Below are 16,337 nucleotides of genomic sequence, written 5' to 3' on the forward strand. Positions count from 1 at the left end.
CCGGCGAAGCGACGTGGGCAAGGTGATATCTGAGAAGAGGGGGGGTTAATAAAACGAGTCATGACACAGGAACCGGCGGCGGTCTGGTTGAATTCAATGAGTGGTGTTTTGTAAGCATGGCGTGGCACGGCGTCTCGAGAGGCACAGTGGGTTTTCTTTGGTGAACAGGTGAGTTGGGAAACGACGTCGCATAAGTAGCTGGCGATGATGGTGCGGCTTGGTTGTTCAACATGTCAATAATGACTGAAGACTTGTTCGCGGTGTGTTTTTATGCCTGTGTTAATTTGTGTCAATTTGATGGTCACCAACCGCTCTTGAGACGATGATGCTCATCGGTTACTACCCACGTATGGAGTACAATGTATTGACATCAAATCGACCAGTGCCCACCAACTCGTGCGCCAGCCAGTAACGAGAAAAGCGGAATCGCCTCCACCATGATGCGTTTTTGCCGACTGCCACCGCCCGGCTTAGCGTCCAATGTTGGGCCTCAGCCTCAGTGTCGCATTCTGGCAAGGAAAAACAGGTTCTGGTCACTTGAACACACACCACACACACCACACACACGCAGGACACAGACACACGGGACACGCAGGCAAGGCAGCTTTCCCAAGGCTTCTCCTCACTTGAGCACCTCTTGGTCTCTTGACCTCTTGACCCCCCCCCAGGCCAAGTTCGCAGCCGTGACCAAGACGACACTTTCCAGTGCTTGCTCTGCTTCCTCGGATCCCTCTTTCTCATCCCAACCGCCATCTACTGGCCTCATTCCCACAACCCTCCAGGATTCGGTGATCCTCGACGCACCGCCGTTCCGCCCTCCGCCCTCCGCTCTCCGCTCTCCACCCACCGCCATCATGACGACTGAGGTCTCTAATACGCGGCTCTACCTGGGCAACCTTCCTCGCAATGGTCCATAACCCATCATCACCTTCTAACTCTCATCGCCCCTTTGGATTCCAACTGACTCGCTTTCCCGGCAGCTACCAAGGCCGACATCGAGGCTCACTTTGCGACCCATGGCACCGGAGACATCACTGAGGTCAAGCTGATGAATGGCTTCGGCTTCATCGAATACAAGGACCCTATGGATGCCCGAGACGTCGTTCCGGGTTAGTTGAGCCTTCTTGTTTTCTTCTTTGACTCCATTTTACCTTGTCTCTCTGGACAACAACTTTTTTTTCATCATTATTTTTTTTTTTTTTTTTGCAACGCGACTTTGCTAACTCAATGGCCTTGTTTTCGCCGTCGTCGATTTTACAGCCTTTCGTATGTGACGCACCCCCTTCGCGTTGGCTTGGGCCGCGCCCACGCTGGCAGCCCAACCTCCGAAACGCTCCCTCCCTGGCCTTGTGTCTTGCTAACACGGACCATGTAGACGGATCTGACTTCATGGGAGAGCGTCTCACTGTTCAGTTTGCCCGTGGACCGCGACAGAGGGAAAGTGGTTTCAGCGGCCATGAGCGCGCTCCACCGCGACCCCGACGAACTCCTCACCGGATGCAAATCACCGGGCTTCCAAACGAAACCAGTTGGCAGGTCTGTCTACATCTCCCCGCTCTTTGTCGCTGGACCCTATGGATATCTTGCTTCCCACCTGTGTCACTTGGATCCTTTCTGCACCTTCTTGTCGGCTGGGATTCAACGCCTTGAGGCTTGTTTGCTTCTTGTGTAATTTTGGACTGCCACAACCCGCCATCCTCCTTGGGACACATCCTGGCTACCGGCTGTTCCCCCCCTTGGCTCGCGGTGTCTGATTTGTTGTACAATGGGATGTATGATGCGGTCTTTCGGCTATGTGGACTTTGAGCTGCTTTGCCGTCGCACAAATATGCCGTCGCTCCTGGGGACAAGGACTTACGCGGTTTCTGGATATAGGACCTTAAAGACTTTGCGCGTCAGCCCGGCCTTGACGTGGTATATTCCGAGACGGGACGAGACTCTAACGGCAGGGGGTATGTTGTCCCAACCAGCCATTGCTTCCATAGTTTGGCCTTGTACTAACTTGTCCACCAGCTTTGTTGAGTATGAGACCGCTGCCGACCTTCGAACCGCTGTAGACAAGCTCGATGGTCGAGAATTTAAGGGAAATCGAGTCCAGTGCATTGCCGACGTTTGTCACCCCTTCCTTTTCAAGTCCCTCATATATAAGTAAAGCCTTCTTGCTGACGCGTATCGCTGTAGACTCAGCCGGATATGCCTCCCCGGGATGGTCGCGGTCGCTCACGTTCGCCTGGGGGCCGACGGCCTTACAATAATGTGCCTCCCCGATTTGACGAATACGATCGACGTGGCCCTCCCCCTCGTGGTTACAACCGAGACCCTGGTCCTTATGGCTATCGCGATCGAAGTCCCAGACGCGAGTATCACGAAGACAGAGCCCGTTATCGCTCTCCTCCTCGAGGACCTGCCCCCGTGGAGGACTACCCTCCGGCTCGAGGCCGCTACGAGGACCCATACCGTCGAGACTATCCTCCCCCGCCGCCGGATCCCTATGCCAACGGTCGTCAGTATGATCGACCTCCCAGGGACTTTCCCCCTCGAGAACCTGCGTACCCACCGCGTGATGGATATGCTCGCGAATATGACAGAGGTGGACGCTACTGGTAATTTCTATTCCTAGCACATTGTTGCTTGCCCTGAGCGTTGAGCCTGCCACCTTGGCAGAGCCAATCGTATCTCGATGGATGAACTTGGCCTTGACCTATGGTAATAGATGATTGCCCGTCGGAACTTCGCCACGGTAAACACATTCCATTAGTATGGACATGGGAAGGCTGAAGAATTAACGAGAACCGAATTGCCATTTACGCTATACTACGGCCGGGGGGATATTCAATATGATAATGAGGAGTGAGGGTGTGCAGGAAAACAAATTGCTCGACAGTAACTTTTTTCATTTTCATTTTTTTTAAAAAAAAAATTTGGTCTCCAAGATATGGCAGAGCTACCACGGCGCGGATTCATGGGAGTATGGTTGGGTTGATGGGCCTGAATGGACGAACTGGATGGGCGTGATGACAAAGCAAAAGTGAACGAGGGCGTCTGGGGAAAGTAACTAAAGTCGAGAATCAAGAACGACAGATGCTCGACTCGAGGTTTTGCAGCGAACGACCACGATATGTACGATTATCAGAATGCACGTCACGCCTCTTTTGCGTTTCGATATTTGTTACTTTCTTTGATGTGTTGCTCTTGATCAATTTAATTCTGTTTTTTTTCCCTAACAGTTTCTATACCCTGCGTGATAGAAGTACGACTTGAAATTTGGATCCTTGAGGCTCCAGTATTCAGTCACTAGAAAAATGTAAATCGCCTTGTTGGTAACCAAAAATGGAATTAAAGAATCTATAAAAGCATGAAAAGGTTCGTAACAAATATTCAACGATTTGGCCGCTCAGATCAAGGTATGCGAACCGACATTTCTGTCTTGGTTCTCGTACTATAACTACAATTTCTTGCCGATCCCTAGCATGTGGGAGCGGGAGCGAAATGGCAAACTAGTCACAGCAACGGTGTGTGTTGTATCCATTAAGGCGTCGTCATTTGGTCGGACCTGGACGGTGCGGTCTCGGCTCCTGGTATCGTCTTGAATTTACTTGGAGGCCGGCTTTGCGGTGACCTTCTTCCACTGGTTGTACACGCCGATCAAACTGCTCAGGGTACCGGCGAGACCAACGAAGCCGTCGTCGAAACCAGCCCAGCCGAGGGCAGACGAGGGAACGGTGAGATCGCAGAGGTCAGAGATGAGCTGGAGCTGGCTAGTGGCTCGCTCGCTGGGGAGAAAAAATAAGTTAGTCACTCGTGAAATGTCGTCAAAAAACAAAAACAAAAACAAAAAAAAGATAGCTCTGATGCCGACAAGGCTATGGATACGGCAAAACACACACACGAAAGAAGAAGCGGGGGGTTGGATTTCTCACTCACCGGGCGATGTGCTTGCTGTTGATGACGCCCTCGCCGTCCTTGCGGTCAATCTTGGCCTCCCGCTGCTTCAGCTGATACAGCGTATACAGCTGGGCCGAGATGCTGAATACCAGGCCCATGGCCCAGAACCTGTACCCGTAGGCCTGGACGGTCTTGGCCTTGTCCCACTTCTTGATGCCGGCGGCGTCGGGCAGCGCGGCAGAGTCAAAGGTCAGGTAGCCGGCGTAGCCAATCTGCCTGCCGATGCCCGCGTAGCGCAGGAAGGCGTCGACGGGCTTGGGGTTGTCGGCGGTCTCGACGGCGGCCTTGAGGTGCTCGACGTTCTTGCCGACGCGGAGGATCTTGCGCGTCAGGCCGAATTGCTTCTTGGTGACGTCCCAGGGGGCGATTTGGGCCTTGGTGGCATTGGTGCGCAGGAGGTACCAGGCGTAGAAGCGGGCGAAGTACTGGATGGTGCGGAGGAGCTTGTCGCGGCCGACGGTGGTGGCGACGAAGCTGAGGTAGTGCTTGACGGAGGGGTGGTACACGAGCGTGTTGACGACCATTTTGACGGCTGCAGTGTTGATGACCTAGGTGTGTATTTGAGTATATGTTTCTGTTTTCGCGTCTTCTCGTCAAGAAATGGAGGGTGGTGGGTTGTTGGAGTTGCACGAGCGGCCGGGGACCGGAGTGAGCCGAGTCGAACGGGCAGGGCAGCGGGGCTGTTTTTTGTGACGTGACGGGCGGACCGGAATAAAGCAGATGCAGCAGAAGGAGAAGGAGATTTTGCAAAGTAAGAGGGCCGGCGGGGAGGCGGGCAATTCTGGATATAATATGGACGTGAGGCGTGGGAGAAAGGAAGGGCGAGTTGGAGAATGCGATGCGCATATCAGGAGCGGGTGTCCGGCGGCATCGGTGCAAAACGTGGTCGCGCACATGCCGAGGCTTTCTGCTTCTCAACGTCGACGGTCCCATGGGGAAAGCAGGGTGCATTTCGGCGACGACTGCCCATTATGGAGCAGCCTAATTGGCGGCGGGGGGATGGGGCATATCGGTGCGGAGAAACCGTTATCCGCGGAGGCACGTGAGCTTTGTCAGGACTCAGGAAGCACGCGCCACAGGCGACAAGCCACTCCAGCAGCTTAGCCGCAACGCCATAGAAATGTGTTCAACAGTTCCGAGTTCAATTGCCCTTCCAAGTTCCGGGAAATCCTCTTGCGTAGGTGGATTCCCGCATCCCGCGCCCCCAAGTTTCCCAGCAGTCACGGGGCCCTTTCCGAGGATGCCCACGGTCGGTGCTCGAGACGCGAGCAGCTCGGTGTTGAGGACCGAGCCTCGAATAACCGCTTCCAGACTGGCCGGAGCCCTCGGTGGCTTGGATGGAGGGTGAGACCACATGACGGGAAGAGCAGGACCAGCGGACCCGGGGGACCTGAATTCCCATGGCGGATTGGCGGAAGAGGACGACTGCCGGGCCTCCTTGGCGTTGGATGGAGGACGGAATATGGGGAGGCACGGCCATTACATACATATTACCTTATGATTATCGTGACCTCATTCGTGCCTGTTCTCCTGGCTAGAAAAGTGCTCAAACCCTTTGGATTCCCCCCTCTTCTGCTCTTTTCTTTTCATCCGTTTATACTCGTCGTCGAACTCGGGATTTCTTTTTCCTGAGATCCGCTGGCCTTCGCAGCTCTTTGTCACGATACCCCGCTGCCCCTCCACCGAGGTTAGCTTTTTACGCTTTGCCGCAGGTCAACCCGACAGCAGCCGATTACAACGAGGCCAATTCGTCTTGTGGCATAGTCCTCGTCGAACTCACACCTCTTGTCCATCACCGTCCCTCTACAGTACAAGTTAGCGCAGAAATACCGGCATCATGGCGGACAACAGCAACGGCGAAAAGGTCAACACCAACATTGTGACGCTGACTCGGTTCCTCAATGAGGAGCAGACCAAGCACAAGGAGGCCAGCGGTGACTTCACGTATGTGCACGATTTCAAGTTTATACGTTGATTGCCTTTTGCAATCCCCTCGGATGTACATGAGCAGGGTACACGCAAAAAAAGGGAAAAGGAAAAAAAAACTAATATTGCTCCCATACAGTTTACTCTGCCATGCCCTCCAGTTCTCATTCAAGTCCATCGCATACTACATCCGCCGCGCAACCCTCGTCAACCTCACCGGCCTGGCCGGCTCCTCCAACACCACGGGTGACGAGCAGAAGAAGCTCGACGTCATCTCAAACGACCTCTTCATCGAGGCCATGCGTTCGTCCAACAAGTGCGCTCTGCTCGTCTCCGAAGAGGAAGAAGACATCATCTACTTCGAGAATGCCACGGGCTCCCGCTACGCCGTTGCGTGCGACCCCATTGACGGCTCTTCCAACCTCGACGCCGGTGTCTCCGTCGGCACCATCTTTGCCATCCACAAGCTCCCCGAGGGCTCCACGGCCCGCAAGGAGGACATCCTCAAGCCCGGCACCGAGCTCATCGCCGCTGGCTTCACCATGTACGGCGCCTCGTCGCAACTGGTGCTCACCATGAAGAACAGCTCCGTCAACGGCTTCACGCTCGACAACGGCATTGGCGAGTTCATCCTGACGCACCCCAACATGCGTATCCCCAAGTCGAGGGCCATTTACTCCGTCAACGAAGGCAACTCTCTGTACTGGGAGGAGAACACCATTAGCTACTTTAACTCGTTGAAGCAGGCCCAGTCCAATGGAAAGCCGTATTCTTCGAGATACATTGGCTCCATGGTGGCCGATGCGTATAGAACGCTGCTGTATGGCGGCATCTTTGCCTATCCTGCCGACAAGAAGAGTCCCAAGGGCAAGCTGCGTATTTTGTATGAATGCGCGCCCATGGCCATGGTTTTTGAGAATGGTAAGCTTCTATGATGCCTCTCTCTTTGTCCCCTTTTTTTTTCAGGTGCTCCATTTTGCTTCATGAGACGTGCTAATATATGAGTAATAGCTGGTGGCCAAGCTCTCGACAGCAACATGAAGCGCATGATGGAAGTCGATCCCGAGCATATCCACGACCGCTCGGGCATTTTCATGGGCAGCTATGACGAGATTGAAAAGGTCAAATCTTTTCACAAGTAAATGCAAGGCCCGCTAATTAAATATATTGTAATGTAAACAACGGACTGCGAACGCCATGGGATTGGTCATGAATCGAAGAAATTATAGGAATTCACAGAGGGCAGCTGGCATAAGCATATGCAGGAATAAATAAAACAAATCTACCACTTCAACCACTGCTTACTGGCACGTATATAACAACAGCCTTGCTTTCCCCCAACCACAATCATGTTCATCTGCCCAGGATATTACACAATCCGCAAGCCCTACCATAACTTGGGCACAAGCTTTGGCGTGTTTCTCTTCCACTCCTGATAATCCGCTCTTCCGCCGTACTTTTCATCGTGTCGTGCCTCGGTCAACGGAATACCGGAAACCTTGGTAAGCAAGAGACCCGAAAACGCAGGCGCAACAAAAGACAAGGCCGTCGTGGCAACAATCCCAGCCGGCGTACGGAACCCAAGAGCCAATTGAATAGGTTTCAGAGCGAGTACACCGGCGCACGTAGTCGCCAGACCCGTCCACAGGGAGATTTCGCCAAAGTAATGCGGGAAACGACTAGACGGCACCCACCATCATTAGCAAAAAAAAAAAAAACAACCGTAGCAGCCAACCCATCCTATCCGAGTCCAGAAAGCCAAGGGGACAAGGGGGGGATATAGGCAAACTTACCACATCCCAAACAAGCCCGTCTTCAGAAACTGCTCGTCGTGCTCCTTCTTCCTCCGCCCTTCCACCCACCTGCTCTTCTGCACATCGGCCGCCGTCTCCAAGGCGATGCCGCCCGCCCAGACCCCGATGCCCAGCACATCGGTAACGGCGAGCCGGGGCACGGCCGCAAACGCCGCGGCAGGAACGGCATTCACCGCCATGACGGGCATGAGCATGACCGACACCCAGACAGCCTGCATGAAGAAGGCCGACGCGAAGCGCAGCGGCTTCGTGCGCAGCGAGTCGAAGCGCGGGTCGTGGCCGTCCTGGCTGATTCTGCGGAAGAGGTACGCCCCTACTGTGCGGACGTTAGCAACGCTTGCCCACGCGTAACATGAGGACAAGGAGACATTGAAGAAGAGAATATATGGACATGTCTGGGGTGGGAAGGGCGGAAAGGGGGGGGGGGATGTACGTCTGGCAGCCCACGCCATGGCCATGCCCGTCACGACCACCTGTCTCCAGTTCCAGGAGGCGGAGAGCCTGGACAGCGTGGCATTTCCCGCGCGGCCTCGCAGGTGCGGCAGGTACAGGCTGAGTGCGCCGACGGCGAGAAAGGTGAGCGAGCCTGAGATGTCGAAGAAGCGCTCTGTGGAGGCGAGCACGCTGGGCAGCCCGGCGGCGAGTTGGACGGCGAGCGCGGCCCCCACGGAGGGAACAATGGTCCGGAGGAGAGGGGATTTGAAGTTGGTGATGTGGAGGAGGCGGTTGATGATGGGCATTGTCGCGGAAGTGACGACGTGCACGGTTTTGCTGGATGAGATGGAGACGGAGGAGGGTTGAGACAAGTCAAGGGGCTGTTGGAGATTTTGTGTTCTTTCTTCTTTCTTTTTTACCCTCTTCTACATCGTCGTGCGCACGTGCATGCTGCAGATGCATCGACCGCGTCAGGGCTCGGTGGTTTGGGTCGTCATGACGGGAGCTCGATCGCGGCGCTGGAGTGGTTGACGATGTTTTGGTGTTTGGGAGATCCTAGCTCCGATCGCCCCACAGATCGGGCTGCGGGAAGATCGTGCTGGCGTCGACGGGGTTGAAGACTTACAATTTGGCGATGAAGACGTCGAGAGTTAGTAACTCAGTACTATCAACAACGGCGCAGACAGAGTTTTGCCACGGCACAATTTACATGGTATTGATATTGTTGTAGGTATGTGGGTTGACGACGACTCGCAATGTCTAGACTAGCCCGCAGAGCAATGACTTCCACCACTTCTCTTTGCCGACGCTCTCCTCTGATCCCCCATGCGGTACTTTCAGATGCTGCTTTTCATCGCCGTCAACACTGTCCGTCTCGTACGGAACGTGCTTAAATGCCGAGATGGAAAACAGGTGCAGCTCAAAGTCGCCCTCTTGCTCGCCAAAGAAGCTACACGCGGTCAGCACCCGTCCCAAATGCCAGGACGCAACAATCCAGGCAAAACTCACCTCCTCATCATCAGCCCGACCCTTTTGATGTCCCCTAGATCCAGCTCGCCCGCATCCTTCTTCTCCCTGCCCCGGTACGTGGGTTTGAAGTCGGCCCATCTCAGCTTGACGTCGCCGGGCTTCTTGGCCACGAATTCCGCCTCCCAACTCACGGTGCTCTGTTCACGACCGTCGCCCCTCGGAGGCAGAATCTCATTCTTCAGCGTCAGGGCATACTTCTTGCCGTCTGCCTCGTCCGGGCCCCTGATGGAGACAATAATGCCCTCGTAGTCCTTGAGATTCAACGACAATGTCCCCAGCGAGTGCTGAGAGGCGAACCCTGCTCCGCCGAGGGCCGTCGTGTCCAGGTGGCCGTGGAAGCGGGCATGCTGGGGAGTCTCGACAGTGAGATAGGACTGGCTGGCGCCGCCTCGCACGCGGTCGTCCGAGGTCACCCAGGTGTCTGAGGCCCACGGTCTGCAAGAGGCCAGGTTAGAGAATCAATGTTGGGATTGAATGTGAGGGCATTTCGAGAGGTGCAAAATGGAGAGGGGTGCGCGTAAACAGGGAAAGCAGGAGGAAAGGTTCGGGTTTCGAGAACAATACTGGCCGGTGACGCGAAAATGAGTCAAGGACAATCATACCGATCTCCACCGTAGAGGTACAGGATCTGGTCAGGCATTCTGCTGCTCCAATCCGGTGTTTACTCAATTAAGCTATTCCCTGCAGTAGCATGCAGTCAAGTGGTTCACAGCTCATTGTACGGAGTACGGAGTAGTACTACTACTACATGCAGCGGCTGTTGGAAATGGATCAAGGTTCAGCCCCAGCCCGGCCCAGCTCGTTTATCGGACCACGCTAATTGCATAGATTCGGATAACTGCATCAGGGCTCCTCTGTTACTGCAATGGGGATTTGTGGCGGGGGTGTCTAGTCGTCCATGTTTCTAAACATGTTCACGTATCGCTCCGTAATCCGTTTTCTTTGGTCTATCAACCATGGCAGACCCAACAGGCAATTCTTAGCAACAAGCCAACAGTTTCCAACGTGGGAAACTGCCGAGCCAAACATGGTGCCTGCTCCCAAAACAAGAAAACTCCAACGCCATCGTTCGATTGGGGGGCGCAACTCTGTCGAATGTGCAGCTCGCACATTCAGCGCGGTGATTGGACACAAGCTCGTTTTCGATCCAATGTGGGCGTATCTATTCTGCATTCGGTTGCCCGTTCTCCGCCTGGCGTAGGCGTAGGCGTGGCCATGGGCGTGCGGCGCGGCAAGCAGTAGCATGTACGGAGTACAACAGCACGCGAGGCGCAAGAAGTTTCCTAAACGCTTCGCGAATGCTACGTCAGTACTAGCGCTACCGAAAATAACAAGAGGCCAGGCAGATAGCACTAGTTTCTGTCAGGCAAAAGTATAATTTCTGTTGGACTCGATACACCCCCCTCCTCCCTTGGGATGTGCTCTGCACAAACTCGACGAGGCAGGCAGTCAGCCGGTGTCTCATGACGAAGACGGAGTATGGGGTAGTTTACGGGGTATGGAGAGATGGGATTGACAATTACCGCGGTGTCTCGAAGCCAGTAACTAAACACCTATGTAGGTACGGAGTACTACTACGTCGTATCTCGTACGAGGCCGGCAAGCACAGCAAACCGACAAGCCCGAACTCCGTGCTCGGTCCGTATGGGGAAGTTGGATTGCGACAGAGGCGACGTGGGATGGGAGGTGATCAATGGATGTCTTTTGTCCCTGGCGCCAGTCGGTCTGCCTGTTCGCCGGCTTCATCTCCGTCCACGACCGCCTTAATTTGCCGTGCCATGGTCTATACCATGTGTTGGTTATTCCAAATCAAAGCTTCGTCATGGCAAGATATACGGAGTACATACATATTCAAAAAGGAGGAAAAGAAAGAGCCTACGCCCCCTGTCTGCATCCTGGGGGCGCGGCACCACCCCCTACAGCCCGTCCACATGGCTGGCCGTCACATTTCGTTCGCACTCGCAGCCAACCATCAATCACGGTCATCAACAAGAACATGTCCATGTCCGTGTCCCTGGCCGCATCCAGGTCCAAGTGCCCTGGCCTTTATTTTTGTACATACTACATGATGTCCTTGGGGGCGGAATGCTAATCGTCCGTACGCGGCAACTATGGCCGCCTCCCAGCTGCTGGGTCTATGAGCTGTGGGTTCGTTCGTTTAATGCTGCCTTCGATTAGCTGCAGCGTGGGCAATGTTGATTGTCTAATCTGTTCAGAGTGCCATCTGCATGTACAATGCATGTACATATGTACATATGTATCATTCTTGTGCCTGCTGCGCCGTCCCTCCCTGTCCTTGTCTGTTCCCACGCGGTGCGGCTCCGCGCTCATGGCAGCTCTGCCCTCTCGATGCTCCCGCCATCCCCATCCCCATTTTCCCACATCTGCTTGCTTTCTTGGAGCCTGTCATCTAACCACCTATGTACTTAGGTTGTACCTACCTAATAATTCGCCAGCCGGGGCTCGACGGATATACATACCTAGGTACCCAGGTGCCCGGATACACAGTGTCCTGGTAGTACGTACATACGTACACGCAAAGGGACTGACTGGCTGACTGACTGACTGACTGGGGGTGCTCACTTTGACACATCTTGGCTTCGTCGTGGCTCCCCTGCCAAAACCTGCCCCCCGCGGCACGCAGTCAGCATTTTGTTCTTGAAGCCGAGACCCATGGACTTGTCGGATTTACGGCCCGTCAACCATGAACAACGTATGGAGTACGGAGTACGGAGTAGTCTGCCTTTGCAATGTCCGCGCAGCTTCTCGATTGCCAGTCAGCCTAGCCCGCAAGTCGCCCATAGGTTTCTGATTCCCATGACATCGTTGCCACCACTGTCGTCAGTATTCGCCTGTTGTACCGAGTATGCTGTAAAGATGCCGTCTGCCTAGTATTTTGTATTTTGCTCGTTGAATACGGAGTACGGTGCATTGTGTGTTGTATAATGTATCCCACGGAGTCCGCTCCCTTCACCCAAGCCACTTCTCCAGGCGGGCGGTTTTTGAGTAGGCCTTGTCAACGTGTTGCTTGTCTCTCGTCTGTCTTGCTCCTCCATTTCTCAACCGTTTCGTCACTGTAGCCAACGGGCCATTCAAGAAGCCCATCTATAAACGAAGTCGTCCTTTGTTCTTCACTTGGCGCAGAAACTCGAAATACCGTGTTGAGCTTGTCCATTCCACAACGCTCACCCCTCCCCCCCGGTCAAGGACAAGGACCCTGCAAATGCAGTTGTAACTTGTCGCCTTGTCTCTCCTCGGTCTTCCTTGTCTGGACTCGTCCGAAACATGGCACAAAAAACCGACTGCAAGGCGTCGCTCTCTCTCTCTCTCTGTCAACGCTGCTAGAATGGCCGGTCGAAATTGTCCGACCACGTTCACCACCGGGGGGGGGGGGCCTTGGCAGCCTCAATCAATCTCCCTCCCGTTCGTTCGTCCAGTGTTCGAGGGTGTGCGTGTGTACATATGTGCGTGTGGTCTGGTGCTTGGTTTCTGCCTGGCATACCGACCAAGGCGCTGACCAGTGCCCAGTGTCGCATCCGAGCCATCCTGTGCTCACCACCCTCTGTGCTGTACACTTGTCGCGTGCTCTGTAATGGCGATTCTCCTCATGTGCTCCAACTTTTCTTACGCAGCCGTGTAACACATCCCTCCCAGCAGAGCCTCCTGTTGCCCTCCAGAATGCTGGCACCAGAGTCCGTGGCATCCGCCCAATTCACCCCCACGGGCGCAGGCTTTCATTCGTGGGAATGTCTCCAATACCTCCTCCGGCCATGGCCCTCCCATTCTACAGCAAGTACTAGTAGGCAGATCGGCCACGTTTTAGTAACGGCTCGCACACCTTGTCGCCTCGCTTCGCTGCAGCAAAAGACAAAAGCAGACGCGCCTCCAGGGCTCTCCCCCCTCCAGGTCCCCGCCTCAAACCCGCAAACCCTCAAACCACAAGGCACAAGGCGCAAGGCACACGAGCCCTAGTTCGCCAGTGTATGGACCACCATGGAGTCGAATGCTACCAGCTCGGTGGCGGGCTGAAAAGGCGGATGCACGTCGTCGTCAAGGGTCCTGGACACGCAGCCCACTACCCAGTCCACTGAACGCAGGGAGGGTTGCACCCAATCCCTCGCTGGGTTTTGCAAAATGGGAGCACCGCATCCCGTACTCAGCCCAGGGCTTTGGAGAAATGCGCACCCAAAATAATTTAAATAAAATAAAATAACAAGGTCGGGTCCCGCAGCACCAAGGAGGGGGGGAAGGCACGAAGGGAGGGGGAGGCAGAAGCACCCAGAGGCGTCGCTGGGCCCTGCATCTCGTCACAAGTGACACATATCAATCTGTTCGCGAACTCCGAGACAAGAAGGAAAAGTCGGAGGTATTGGCGGAGCGGAGACAGATGCGTCAGAAGCCTTGGACGACGAGTACTCCATATGCATGCATTACAAATGTTTCTTGGTCCAGGGGTGCGGAGGGGGGCAGAACTGGCGCGCGGGACAGCCCGTCGACGTCACAACCAGAACATCGCCGGTGTCAATGCCAAATGTCAATCAATGCCGTTTGTTGCCCATGCCATGCGTCCAAGACGCCGACGTGATTCAGAGCCTCATGGCTCCAGTGCCCACCAACCAGACCACTTCACCAAATCGCTGGACCAGACAAACCACCATCGCATGTACTCCGTAGCCGGCAACTTTCGATCAAGAGCACGTCGTGTGCTTTTCTATTCTCATTATTCGATGTACATCTAACGTATACTCATATCCAAAAGGAGCTCGCTAATAAGTCAAATCTTGGTATCCTCCTGAAAAGAAATAGATAACCGGGTGTCGTCGCCGCGCAGCAACTCCCCCAAAACGCCTAACCAATTGTAGAAATAATCTACAGTCAAAGAAAGTCTCCGGGCTATCCCCCAAGTCCCGTCTTGTTTTTTTTTTTCCTCCCCAAAGGTCATCATACCACATGTCGTACACTCTTGTCGCAAGCCCCAAGCATGTCAAGCGGCTAGAGGGGGGGTGAACCAAAATATCAGCCGTCTTAATCTCGCCCTGTAAATGCCTGGTGGTTGTCTGTATCCCGCTGTGTCTTGTCCCTGCGCCGCGGCTGAACGCCGAAAACAGATGATTGATTCTCATAGCCTCAGCCCTTCCCGGTGTTTTGTTGTCCGTCCTTTTGTGTTACCGACTGGCAGCCTCCCAGCTCGGACAAGGCACAGGTTCCGCACACCCACAAATATGCGCTCATGCAGAGTTGGGATCGAGCAAGGCAACTTTATAGGCTGCCAAGTGCCCTCGTGACAAATGTCAATGAAGCGGCAAAAGTGGGGATATTTCTGATATGTGAATTTTTAATTTTTTTTCTGGTCTGGCGTGTTGGTGCACGCAGCCTATGTGCCTTATTGTGATTGGAGGTGGTTGTGCAGCTATTTTCAGCCGCCGCTGGCTGATCTACTGTTGGCTCGGCATCATCCCAGGGGACCCTGGCATTGACAGCGGCGTTGTCGGGTATTCGTAGCCAGCCTCGGAACATGAGGTGGACGTTTCATAAGAGTGAGATAGCGGGGGTGTCTGGTTGTTTAAACAATCAGCAAGGCGTGTCTGAATGGACAGTGAGATGCTGCCTCGTGAAACTCACATGAGCAGAGGAGGAATCGTAATGACTCGACACATTAATGTCGACGCCAGAAACGAAGCTGTAATTGAGGTATGGGCTCAAACCGTCGTCGCATTGCTTCATACCGCTATAGTTGGTCATGGCTGGCAGAGTTGCTGGCATCGTGGTAGCCGCCAGGTAGTGAGGGTAGGGATCAGCAGCTGAGATGGAAGGGTAGGGTTGCGCCGAAGCATAAGGATCCAACAACAGCTCATCTGGGGCAGGGTATGACGGGTATGCGAACAGCGGCGGAGTGTTTGAGCGCTCGCGCTTCTCAAATCCTGCTGAGAAGACCACCATTTCCTCGTTATTCTCCATGGGAGGAGTGAATTGGCCTTGAGAAACTTGAATAGGTTTGGCAGTGGGTGCGGGAGGGGATGGCTTTGTCGTCTTGGAAGTCGACTGGCGCTTTGATTTGCTAGGGTTGTTTGACTGAGGCTTCTTTTCCGTCTCGCCGTCATCAGATGAACCGGCTCGGCGCTCGAGGTCTTCCAGGCGGCGCTTGAGCTTCTTGCCTGATACGACTCCGTGTTAGCAAAGCGGACTTCCAGACTCAAGTAAGCCTGGTGGGAACATCACTTACGGTAGTTGCGCTGGGCAATCCGGTTTTGTATCCTCCGGCGTTCAGCAAGGTCTGAGATCTTGGTCCAATCTTCGTCAGGAAGCGCGGAGCTGCTGAAGGCACTGCTGGTACCGTGGGCAGAGTAATGTCTGGTAGAAGCCGGTGGAGGGGGATAAGCGTAGGCGGGTGGTGACATGGCGAACATGGTCCTTGTGAAAGTGTTTTCTCAGGAGTAGGAGGAGGTGGAACGATACTGTTCGTTTACAACGAAAACGTTGTCCGAAGAGGAGAGCTATCAAAGCCTATGATAGCTCCTGCTGGAGAGCCGCGAACACCGCTTGGGAGTAGGTCAATGTTATTTCAGAGATGAGTGTAAGTCAGCCTGGCCAACAACTTGCCCAGTTAATTGTCTCTTTGTAATGAAGCAAGTGAAAATGATGGGCTAGAGCACGAGCCGTGATGAAGTGGAAGGGCAGTTGATTATATACCTCGACATGGTTTCTCCAACAGCATGTCCTTCTCGAGTACAGAAGAAAGCGCCCATAGCACCCTCCATGTGAGTCTATATTAGAGGCACCCCGGTACAACCCATGTCTGCGGCCTTCGTTTATTCTCGCACACGCCCTCTCCCACTTGGCTCTTTCGGGGCAGATCTCGTCCGCCCTGGGGCACAGCGTATCTTCAAGGTGGAGATAGGCGTGGACTCCAGGAGTCCAGGACATTTGGGGCGTGCGGGTCGCCGGGCATGGTGTTGACCTCCACCAAGTTGAGGGTGTGTCTGTCGGAGGCACCGCCCCCGTGGCCCCCGAACAAGCTCGAGTGTCGATGGGCCAGCGTACAAAGTACCTGAGAATCTCCACCACTGCTTTTGTTGTATGTACATGCATACATCGTGTCGACAGGTGCAGGGCAAATTTGTCCTGAATCTACCCATACACGACGCTGGCACCATGCATTGGGTCCTTGGACTCAGCAGGGCCTAGGCA

General features: G+C 54.3%; 5 protein-coding genes across 5 annotated transcripts; 1 reads left to right on the forward strand and 4 right to left on the reverse strand.

Annotated features, from left to right (window-relative positions):
- Positions 1 to 3,592: 3,592 nt before the first annotated feature.
- MAA_02044 (Peroxisomal biogenesis factor 11) lies at positions 3,593 to 4,469 on the reverse strand (the record flags this gene model as incomplete). The annotated part of the gene is made up of 2 exons (XM_007820042.1): positions 3,593 to 3,773; positions 3,925 to 4,469. 2 exons carry the CDS (start codon positions 4,467 to 4,469, stop codon positions 3,593 to 3,595), a joined length of 726 nt encoding a protein of 241 aa, XP_007818233.1.
- Positions 4,470 to 5,782: 1,313 nt separating this feature from the next.
- On the forward strand, positions 5,783 to 7,013 carry MAA_02043 (Fructose-1,6-bisphosphatase; the record flags this gene model as incomplete). Its single annotated transcript, XM_007820041.1, has 3 exons — positions 5,783 to 5,889; positions 6,011 to 6,792; positions 6,883 to 7,013. 3 exons carry the CDS (start codon positions 5,783 to 5,785, stop codon positions 7,011 to 7,013), a joined length of 1,020 nt encoding a protein of 339 aa, XP_007818232.1.
- Positions 7,014 to 7,258: 245 nt separating this feature from the next.
- Positions 7,259 to 8,425, reverse strand: MAA_02042 (3-oxo-5-alpha-steroid 4-dehydrogenase; the record flags this gene model as incomplete). Its single annotated transcript, XM_007820040.1, has 2 exons — positions 7,259 to 7,550; positions 7,665 to 8,425. The coding sequence occupies 2 exons, from the start codon at positions 8,423 to 8,425 to the stop codon at positions 7,259 to 7,261; spliced, it is 1,053 nt and encodes a 350-aa protein (XP_007818231.1).
- A 454-nt stretch (positions 8,426 to 8,879) lies between these two features.
- MAA_02041 (complex I intermediate-associated protein 30) lies at positions 8,880 to 9,789 on the reverse strand (the record flags this gene model as incomplete). The annotated part of the gene is made up of 3 exons (XM_007820039.1): positions 8,880 to 9,069; positions 9,129 to 9,584; positions 9,752 to 9,789. The coding sequence occupies 3 exons, from the start codon at positions 9,787 to 9,789 to the stop codon at positions 8,880 to 8,882; spliced, it is 684 nt and encodes a 227-aa protein (XP_007818230.1).
- Positions 9,790 to 14,720: 4,931 nt separating this feature from the next.
- On the reverse strand, positions 14,721 to 15,556 carry MAA_02040 (uncharacterized protein; the record flags this gene model as incomplete). Its single annotated transcript, XM_007820038.2, has 2 exons — positions 14,721 to 15,304; positions 15,373 to 15,556. The coding sequence occupies 2 exons, from the start codon at positions 15,554 to 15,556 to the stop codon at positions 14,721 to 14,723; spliced, it is 768 nt and encodes a 255-aa protein (XP_007818229.2).
- Between the last annotated feature and the right edge of the window lie 781 nt (positions 15,557 to 16,337).

Source organism: Metarhizium robertsii (assembly GCF_000187425.2).
Source record: "Metarhizium robertsii ARSEF 23 chromosome Unknown MAA_Scf_1, whole genome shotgun sequence".
In the NCBI taxonomy this organism is placed as follows: Eukaryota; Fungi; Ascomycota; class Sordariomycetes; order Hypocreales; family Clavicipitaceae; genus Metarhizium; species Metarhizium robertsii.